This window comes from Ahaetulla prasina, chromosome 3 (assembly GCF_028640845.1).
Source record: "Ahaetulla prasina isolate Xishuangbanna chromosome 3, ASM2864084v1, whole genome shotgun sequence".
Taxonomy (NCBI): Eukaryota; Metazoa; Chordata; class Lepidosauria; order Squamata; family Colubridae; genus Ahaetulla; species Ahaetulla prasina.
Window position 1 is genome coordinate 213,730,147 of NC_080541.1, and position 9,922 is coordinate 213,740,068.

At 42.1% G+C, this 9,922-nt stretch overlaps 1 protein-coding gene across 1 annotated transcript; it reads right to left on the reverse strand.

Annotated features, from left to right (window-relative positions):
• Positions 1-293: 293 nt before the first annotated feature.
• LOC131195078 (aurora kinase B-B-like) lies at positions 294-9,148 on the reverse strand. Its single transcript, XM_058176704.1, has 7 exons — positions 9,126-9,148; positions 6,046-6,237; positions 4,846-4,984; positions 3,646-3,794; positions 1,847-2,021; positions 431-580; positions 294-317 (listed from the first exon to the last, which is right to left on the reverse strand). The coding sequence occupies exons 1-7, from the start codon at positions 9,146-9,148 to the stop codon at positions 294-296; spliced, it is 852 nt and encodes a 283-aa protein (XP_058032687.1).
• Between the last annotated feature and the right edge of the window lie 774 nt (positions 9,149-9,922).

Consider the following 9,922-nt stretch of genomic DNA (forward strand, 5'->3'; position numbering starts at 1 on the left):
GCTGTTTATTGCACACTTTTCAGAATATTACTATTACCTATATTTTCAAAGAGATAACAGTCAGTTGATTCGCTTATTCAAAGATGTTATGAACGGAGCAACATAATCTTTATATCTATACCATCTGTCCCAATTGCCATTGCTTTGTGAGTCATGTTTTATTTTTAAAACAATACATTTGTTTTCCTTATTACATTGACAACTAATACCCTCACTTTACAAATCCAGTTAACATGCAATTTTATTACCATTAGTAGCAAGAAGTCATTTAAATAAGAATGCGAGAAAGACATTTACAGTAGTGATTCAACAGCTGTCTATTACGGCAAACAGCAAGTCATCTAAAGAGACACAAGAGATTTGCAAAGAAAATGAGCTAGGAGCCTTTAGGAGATGCCATCAACGTTTGGTTTTCTACTTCATTGTAGACAGGTGGCAAAATTCTTCTTGACTTCATCTTGACCCACGGATGCTCCATGACTCCTTCAAGAGAAAGTCTCAGAGAAGGTGTACGGTTAAGGACTTTAGCAATTAGATCCTTGGCTCCCTCTGATATCCAAGGAGGAAATTTGAAATTCACCTTAAAATAATTTTTTTTTAAAGTTTGATTTTGTTATGAAAGCAATTATATTGTGCAAAGTTCAACTGGACCACAATCTCGATTTACCTGCTTTTCCAAGTCATCTATTTTCCCCCCCTGTTTTAACTGATACAAACTGTTGCATCTGCTTCTCCTGGTACAAAACTTTTCCGCTTATTGTATGGCAAAGGTGTGTAATAACCACCAGTTTAAGGACTATATGAGGCTTTATGTGGCATGTTGATAGCCACTCTCTATTTGTGGATTCAACCAGGGGCCTTTTGCAAATATCATAGGGCCGTGATGGCGAACCTATGGCACGCATGCCCAAAATGGCACGCGAAGTCATGTCGCCCGGCACGCACAGTCTTGCCTGTTTGTCTTCTGGGTTTCTGGCGTGCATGTGCACGTGACAATCGTCTGTCCTTCACGTGCGCGGCAGTGCCAAAAACCAGTATGCGCATGTGTGCCAACCAGCTGATTGTCAGGAGCGCATGTGCACCAGAACCCAGAAGTTTGGCTTTTCCAGAGCACGATCCCTTCACGTGCAGCAGTGCTGAAAACCAGCCTGCACATGCACGCCAGCCAGCTGATCGTCGGGCATGCATGCGCACTAGAACCCGGAAGCTTGGCTTTTCTGGAGCGCAGCCCGGATGAGGGCGCGAGGGCATGTGCGATGCTTCCATGCAACCTTTTCAGCACTGAGTGCCGAAAAGGTTCGCCATCACTGTCATAGGATAAGATAATCGTCACATTTCCTATTAAATCCACCAGCCTCGAGCAATACAAAAGTGGGGGGGGGGTGTCCATATTTTTGATCCAACCTTCTCTGAAGACCACAAAAGGGATATTACACCAAGTCACATGTAAATTTTTTTGATCATTTTTTTTGCACTTTTATTGTAAACCAATGGAAGATAATATTTTTAGCTCAGGGTTGAACAGTGGGGCCCTTGATACTCTCTGAGTTTGGTAACTTTCTTGCAGGTGTCTCATGACCAAACCAGGTAACATTTTCAGAGCTAGCACTGATGATGTTACTTAATTTGGTCGTGAAAACATCTTACTGTAAAGTTTCTTAAATTCTTTCTGGGATTTTTGTCATATGAATAGAACAAGCTATGTGTGAGTTCCTCCTGGTCTCTCCAACGTAACCCTCTGAATTTTGGCATACATTCATGAATACACACGACATCTGGCCATGAGTTTTCAGTTACTGTTGTAAGCACTATCTCACTTATAAGCCTTTGGTTTGGAAGAACGTACCTCCTTTATTCGTCTGAATGTCTCCATGCGAGTGGGTGCTTCGAAAGGTGCAAAGCCTGCAAGGCACTCATAGCAAAGAATGCCAACACACCACACATCAACATTTTCATCATGGGGACTCCCCTCTATCATTTCTGGAGCAAGATAATCTGGGGTGCCGCATAGTGTTGTCCTCCTATTTAAAAAAAGAAAAACAAGGGGGGGGAAAATACAGTGTTCAAATGACCGCATTTGTGATTTCTTTTCAGTCACTATTCAGTAAGATCCAAGTGAAATCAGAGATTCGGTGAAGCCTTGGGGAAAAAAAATCCAGATAACTAGTCATTTCTTTGCCTACAGAAAAGGCCAAAGGTTAGCAATACTGTAGCAGAGGTATTTTGCACATATAAATGCCATTTGATCTTTGGAAACTCTGCTCTAGAAGCCTTACCATGACTGGGGAAATATTTTGACATGAACATTTTAATTAATACAATTATTTTATCCCACAGGCCAGTTAACAGCATTTTAATACAGCATGCTACAGAAAAAGCAAGGCACCCCGAACCAGAGCCAAGCAGCTTGAACAAATCAATTAACTATTTTCCATACAGAGAGCTTGTTCACAGTCAAAGTCAAAGTCAGAATTATTAAGGCCAGATAGAGTAGAGTTCTGGAGAAAACAATAGCTTTCTATAGCTTCCATACTATTACAATACATACAACATGGATGTGTCAGTGGTGGGTTTCAGAAATTTTCATTACTGGTTTGGTGGGCGTGGCTAGGTGGGGGGCATGTGAATGAGTGGGTGTGGCCAACTTGACATCACTCACACCCACACCCACTCAGCCACATGACCCCCACCTAACCATGCCCACAGGAAAAGGTAGGAAAATTTTTGGAATTTCCACCTATCTACCCCTGCCTCCCTTTGCCAGTTGCCCACATTTCCCCTCCTTCAGCGGCCTTGGCCCTAGCCCCACTTCCTCTCCCACCACTGCCTCTTTGTTTGGGCTGCTTACTTTCTGCGGTGGCTGGTCCAGAGTCTGGAAGGCAAACTGACCAGAGTTTTTGGCGGCACCCAGCCAGCTGCCGCTGCTGGAAAGTGGCTGGCAAAGAAGGCCGCAGGCTGCCAAAAAGTACCGGAGGTCATGGAAAAAGCTGCTGCCGTCACCACATTTTCTTCGCGCATATGCATCCCATTGGACTTGCAAGGCAATGGGATGCGCGTATGTGAAGAACATGGCGGCGACGAACATGGTGGGCAGGACAAATGAGCAGCGACTGAGGGGCCAGTTCGGGGGCATGGCCAGCTGGACATCACTATTGAATAGGCAACATTGGCCAAATTTCTGCCAGCGGTTCGTGCAAACTGGTACGAACTGGCTAAATACTACCTCTGGGATATGTCCAGGTAGCCACCAAAAAATACAACTTGAATTGTGGGAGACCAGGTGGACGACTGTCCACAGGACATCTATTGGCAACAAGGAACTGTTGGCTCTATCTCTTGTTGCTCATCATATTGGGATGGAGGAAAGGAAGGCAAAACATGACCCAAATGCATGGATAAATTAAAGAAGGAAACAGGTTTGAACATTCTTAATAGGATTAATTGTCTGATTTGTCATGCGCAACACACTCATATTTTAAATAAAATTGAGTTTATTTAGCCTTGCACAGAGCTGATAGCTTAAAAGACCATATATGAGAGAATTTAAAATGCTCTCCTAGTCCCAAATTCAACATGCAAAGACTTTGGCTTAGAGGCTATTTCTCCTATTTGTTTTTTCTTTATAAAGAAATGCAAGCGACCTACCTTAGTGAAGGAGTATGTACTGACCATCCAAAATCCGCCAACTTCAGCTCCCCTCTTAATCCTAAAAGGAGATTTTCAGGCTTGATATCTCTGTGGATCACTTTCCGAGCATGGCAGTACATCAGAGCATCAGATATTTCTTCAATGTACTGTTTTGGTACATCATCATGTGTTAAAATATAGCAGATAGTTAATCTTGGTTCTGGATTTCTAGCACATTAACCATAATTTAGATACTATAAATATATAGAATAAAATAGAATAACAGAGTTGGAAGGGTCGTTGAAGGTCTTCTAGTCCAACCCCCTGCTTAGGCAGGAAACCCTAGACCACTTCAGACAAATGGTTATCGAACATCTTCTTTAAAACTTTCAGTGTTGGAGCATTCACAACTTCTGGAGGCAAGTTGTTCCACTGATTAATTGTTCTAACAGTCAGGAAATTTCTCCTTAGTTCTAAGTTGCTTCTCTCGATTGGTTTCCACCCATTGCTTCTTGTCCTGTCCTCAGGTGCTTTGGGGAACAGCTTGACTCCCTCTTCTTTGTGGCAGCCCCGAGATATTGCTAACATGTTGTCCCTAGTCCTTCTTTTCATCAAAACTAGACATACCCAGTTCCTGCAACCTTTCTTCATATGTTTTAGCTTCCAGTCCCCTAATCATCTATGTGGATCTTCTCTGCACTCTTTTGAGAGTCTCAAAATCTTTTTAAAGTTGTGTTGACCAAAACTGGATGCAATATTCCAAGCATGGTCTTACTAAGGCATTATAAAGTGGTATTAACACTTCACGTGATCTTGATTCTATCCCTCTGTTTATGCAGCTTAGAACTGTGTTGGCTTTCTTGGCAGCTGCTGCACACTGCTGGCTCATATTTAAGTGATTATCCGCTAGGACTCCAATATCTTTACACCAAGGTGTTTTCTTCTCATGAGTGCATGCTACCCAGCCCCCATAGCTGACTCAAAAGCATACAATGGTCAATGGTATCGAAGGCTAGTGAGAGGTCAAGGAGAACGAGGATGGTTGCACTACCTCCCCCCTCCCACTCTCGATTACCCAATACTGCAATCATTGGTTTCTCAGACAAATATGATTTCTTGTAATTAATCCAGTTATGTATAGATTTTAACACGTTCAGTGCTTTTCTTACATCTTGGTTCCAACAAAATATATTCGTCTAATAGGGTAGGAGTACTTACAGTGGCTGTTCTATTATCGTCAAATCGATTGTTTTTTTGTAACTCCTTATACAGCTCTCCCCCTGGAGCATATTCCAGCATCAGAAAAATCCGTGTCCGATCATGAAAGTAGTTATACATTCTTAAAATGTTTGGATGTCTAGAGAGAGCATGGGGGGAGGGGCGGGAGAGAGAAGAAAGGCACAAACTGTAATTGATAGTCCAAAAGGGCTTATTAAGAAAACTGACTTTGGAAAGGAATGTTGATAAGACACTCCTGTCCCAAGGATAGCCGACAAAGGTTAGGGGATGATCTGTCCACTCCAGTGGAGGGTTTCAAATTTTTTTACTACCAGTTCTGTGGGTGTGGCTTGGTGGGCATGACATGGGAAGGATACTGTAAAATCTCCATTCCCTCCCTATCCAGAGGAAAGTTACTGCAAAATCCCCATTTCCTCCCGATCAGCTGGGACTTGGGAGGCAGAGAATAGATGGAGGCAGGGTCAGTCAGAATTTTTACTACCGGTTCTCCGAACTACTCAAAATTTCTGCTACTGATTCTCCAGAACTGGTCAGAACCTGCTGAAACCCACCTCTGGTTCACTCCCAATTCGAGGAGAAAGGACAAGCCACTTTTCACTTTAAAAGACTAGATATTCTAACGGGGATGTGTAATAGCACAGAAGGCTCTACTCCTGAATCTCACCACCTTCCAGAATATCCTGGCCAATGGGGCCTGCATGAATTTGGAATCTGCATTAGGGTCATGCAGTACAATTTTTAAAGGAAGTTTTGCCTTCCAGGCTTGAGTTGAAGCACCTAAGTGGCACTTCACTTCAGAGCAGCTCCAGTGCCTTGTTCTGAATACTCATGGAAGCTTTCGTGCTGAAACAGAGTAGTGGAAGAATAAAGAAACCATCCAGATCTTGAGGCAGTGTCAAAGCTATTCTGCACAGATCGTAATGTGTATCTTTTCAACGTGTGGGAATATGGACTGTCTTGCTCTAAAGTGATGGTGAGCAGTGGATTTTGGCTGTATGCTAAAACATTATGCTGTGCCTCAAGCTATGCTCTATGTTTATATTTCAAGTTACTGTTTCGAAACCTGTATTTCCCAACAATCTAGTTCCAAAGGACAGAGCCAAAGGGGCGACAGGACAAGGATAACTTCCATCCAACTAAGAGCTCAACATTCATCCCATGCCATTCCAGCTGGGTTACCTGAGGTGACTTAGGATTTCTATCTCTCTTCGAAGCTGATGTTCCAGCTGAGCTTTCTCCAAGACAGACTTGAAGATGACTTTTAAAGCCAAGATGAAGTGGGTCTTTTTCTCTCTGGCCAAGTAGACTGCTCCAAATCTCCCTTTGCCGAGAGGTCTGCCGAATTCAAAGTCTCCTGTGCCCCATTCTTTCCTGTAAATATGAAAAGTAATAATGCTTTCTTTACCAGCCAGACCAATATGATCAACCCTTGGGGTGAAATGTAAAATTTGTTATTACCGGTTCTGTGGGCGTAGCGTCACAGTACTAGGTGGGCATGGCCAACTTTTTAAAAAAAACTTTTAAAAGCATTTTTTTCTACAACCTCTTCGGCCAAAGAGGTTGTAAAAAAATGCTTTTAAAAGCCTGTGATGATCAGGCAGCTCTGCTGGGATCCCCAGAAGAAAAAATGCTTTTAAAGGGTTCTGATGATCCATTCATGATTGCCAGAACCTTTTAAAAGCATTTTTTTACAACCTCTTCCGCCGATCTGGTGATCAGGCAATTCATTTGGGATTGCCAGAGGAGCCTTTTAAAAGCTTTTTTTTTAAAAAGCCTTTTAAAAGCTTTTCAGCTAAAGAGATTGTAGAAAAAATGCATTTAAAGGGTTCTGATGATCCCAGCTGAGCTGCGTGATCATCAGAGGCTTTTTTGTTTACTTTTAAAAGCATTTTTTGGCCGAAGAAAAAATGCTTTTAAAAGTTTTTTTAAAAAAAACCTCTGATGATCGCGTGGCTCAGCTGGGCAAGGGGGGGGCAGGGATTTTTGCTACCGGTTCTCTGAACCACCCACCGCCATTGCTACCGGATCAGGCAATCCGGTCCAAGCATTTCACCCCTGATCTGGACCCTCAACTATATGATAGCTTTGACATACCTGAAGAGGTTATTATGTCCACTCTCAACCTTCTTCAAGCTAAACCTGTCTAGGTCTTTCAACCATTCCTTGTAGGACTTAGTTTCCAGTCTTTTCATCATCTTGGCAGTCTTTCTCTGGACTTTGGTTGTAGAATGGTAGTGGGCTAACTGACCAAGATGGAACTATGGAATCATTATATATGGAGGAGATCAAACATAATTATTAACTATATTTGTTAGTTGCCTTATGGGTAAAATGATGAGTTATAAAGTGAAATTGTATTTCATTTTACGTATTTTCACCTGAACAGTTTCAAGGTAAGGTAAAGGTAAAGGTTTATGCGTGCTACTCATTTCTGGCTCTAGGGGGCAGTGCTCATCTCAGTTTCTAAGCCGAAGAGCCAGCGCTGTCTGAAGACGTCTCCATGGTCATGTGGCCGGCATGACTAAACACTGAAGGTGCACGGAGCACTGTTACCTTCCCACCAAAGTAGTCCCTATTTTTTCTACTTATATTTTTTATGTGCTTTCAAACTGCTAGGTTGGCAGAAGCTGGGAGCACACTCCATTATGCAATGCTAGAGATTTGAACTGCCGACCTTCTGATCTACAAGCTCAGCATCTTAGCCACTGAGCCACCTTGTCCCCTATCAAGATAACAGACATTTGTCCAATTTTTCTAGAGATTTTTTTTTTTAATGAGAAACATGAGATATTTTAGGGAGGTTGTACTTGTACTGGGGATATTGGCTGGGAAATTGTGGGAGTTGAAATCTATAAATTGCCAAGGTTGAGAAACACTGATATACAGTAGATGAATAGTAACTTACAATATGGTATTATCAAAAACACATTGTGCTAGTAACGCAAATAAGTGAGGAAATGGCCTAAGTAAACCTTGTTATGGTGGTGGACCAATAATAAAAAGTCATGGGCACTCCAAATAATACGATGCGGATTAAATGTGGATTAATTAATTAGAGATGCGGTGGCTCAGTGACTAAAACGCTAAGCTTGTCGATCGAAAGGTCGGCAGTTCAGTGGTTTGAATCCCTAGTGCCGCGTAACAGGGTGAGCTCCCGTTACTTCTCCCAGCTTCTGCCAACCTAGCAGTTCGAAAGCACGTTAAAAAATGCAAGTAGGAAAAATAGGGACCACCTTTGATGGGAAGGTAACAGTGTTCCGTGCGCCTTTGGCGCTGAGTCATGCTGGCCACATGACCACGGAGACGTCTTCGGAAAGTGCTGGCTCTTCGGCTTTGAAACAGAGATGAGCACGGCCCCCTAGAGTCAGGAATGACTCGCACATATGTGTGAGGGGAACCTTTACCTTTACCTTAATTGTGGGCCAAATGGAATACTGAATATGAAGCGGTCTGAAAAAGAACATTATTGAAAGGGACCAATTGATCTGCAAAGAAACAATTGGTACCTCAAGAATGAAGAGCAAGCATAAAACTATGAACCTCAAGAATGAAGAGCAAGCTATACAGAGATACATTTTCCAGTCAGAAAGCAAACCTCCTCTAAAATATGGAGGCTTCTTTATGCAACATTTGTTTTTCTATCTGCAGAGTTCCTTAATAGTTACCTGGGAAGTTGAGAACCAGGGGCAGAGCTGGTGGTTGCTTTTGATTCACTTTTCTCCCCTGCCAAACAAATTTGCATGGATTTAGGGACACGGCAATCTTTATTATCTAAAAGGCTTTTGCTGTAATTGTCAGTAATTATATTAGAGGTCTACTTTGGTTCCAGTCAAAAGTGTTGTGGTCCGTCAGCTGCCTACAGAGCTGGCAATGAAGTCAGACAGCGATGAGGCTGAGGTGAGACCAGGGCCATTGGGAAGTGAGGTGCGGACTTCAGAGCCTGCAGAGCCTGATAGTATTGAGGCAGAGGAACAGGAGGAGCCTGTTCCTAATGCATGCATGAGAAGAGCTGCCAGAAGGCAAGAACAGGTCAAGCAGAGAGGACAACTCGGGAGTAGGGCCAAGAGATGATTGGCCCCTCCCATAAGGCTTAAAACAGACCAGCACTGGTGTTTCAGCTTTGCTGGAAAACAATGTTGTAGCTGTGTCTTCTGCTTCGTCCTGTGCTTCGTGTACGTCTTTGTTTTTGTGGCTTTTGGACGTTTGCCAGGAAGGGCCTTTGGCAGTTTGCCTAATTGGACTAAGGTTTGTGAGATAACTGAGAATTTGTGTTGGGAGGCATTTGTTTTACTTTGAGTTGAACAATGTTGGGAATGAAGTAATTCCCAGCTGTTCGAATAAAGTTTGTTTTTCCACGAACTAAGTTTATTACTACCTAGTTGGGCCTGGGTCACAACAAAAAGCCTTTCTGCGTTAGCATTCCCTAACCTCAATAACCACAGATTGGCAGGATAATTCCTCAAATATATGGCAGTATCACTTGCTTGTGATGTCCAAGAGCAGTGCTGATATGATCATAGTCCTCATGATAATTGATAGCTGCATATTCTCCATAGCTTTACTAGTCCCCTTTAAAGCTTGTAGCTAGGTAGCTATTAGTATCTCTATTCTGAATTATTGTTCATTCATTTTCACTGGATACTCGTGTAGTCTAGTATTAAGAGAAAGTGTGTAGCTATGTGTACTGCTGCACATTTTCTATGCGTTAGGATGAAGAGAACCGCAAGAGTATAAAAATATGATTGAACTTAGTGAGATAGAAATCAAATACAAAAATAAAAGATGAGTACACTGAAATGGAGGGCAGATGAGAAGAAGACAGTGTGAAAAAATGTAAAAGAAGGAAACAAATAGGACAGAGACTAATTTTAACATTTGTATAACTATTGCTCAAGAGACAACCCATATATTTTCTTTCTTTTACGTACAAAAAAAATCAAAGTTATTGGAGGCAGTTATTACTTAATAAGATGGACTACTTATTAGTTTATTTAAATACAATAAATTACCCAGATCTGATTAAATTGTCACATGACACCTATAGTAACATACCCAT

What these genes read in the sequence shown, in the direction of transcription:
- LOC131195078 (XM_058176704.1), bottom strand. Translation starts at nt 9,148, where the DNA reads ATGCCTCCCAACACAAATTCTCA. An exon ending in CCTCCCAACACAAATTCTCA is followed by an intron (nt 6,238 to 9,125) that starts GTTATCTCACAA and finishes TCATATTTACAG; the next exon opens with GAAAGAATGGGGCACAGGAG. An exon ending in CAAGAAGAATTTTGCCACCT is followed by an intron (nt 318 to 430) that starts GTCTACAATGAA and finishes TTGCCGTAATAG; the next exon opens with ACAGCTGTTGAATCACTACT.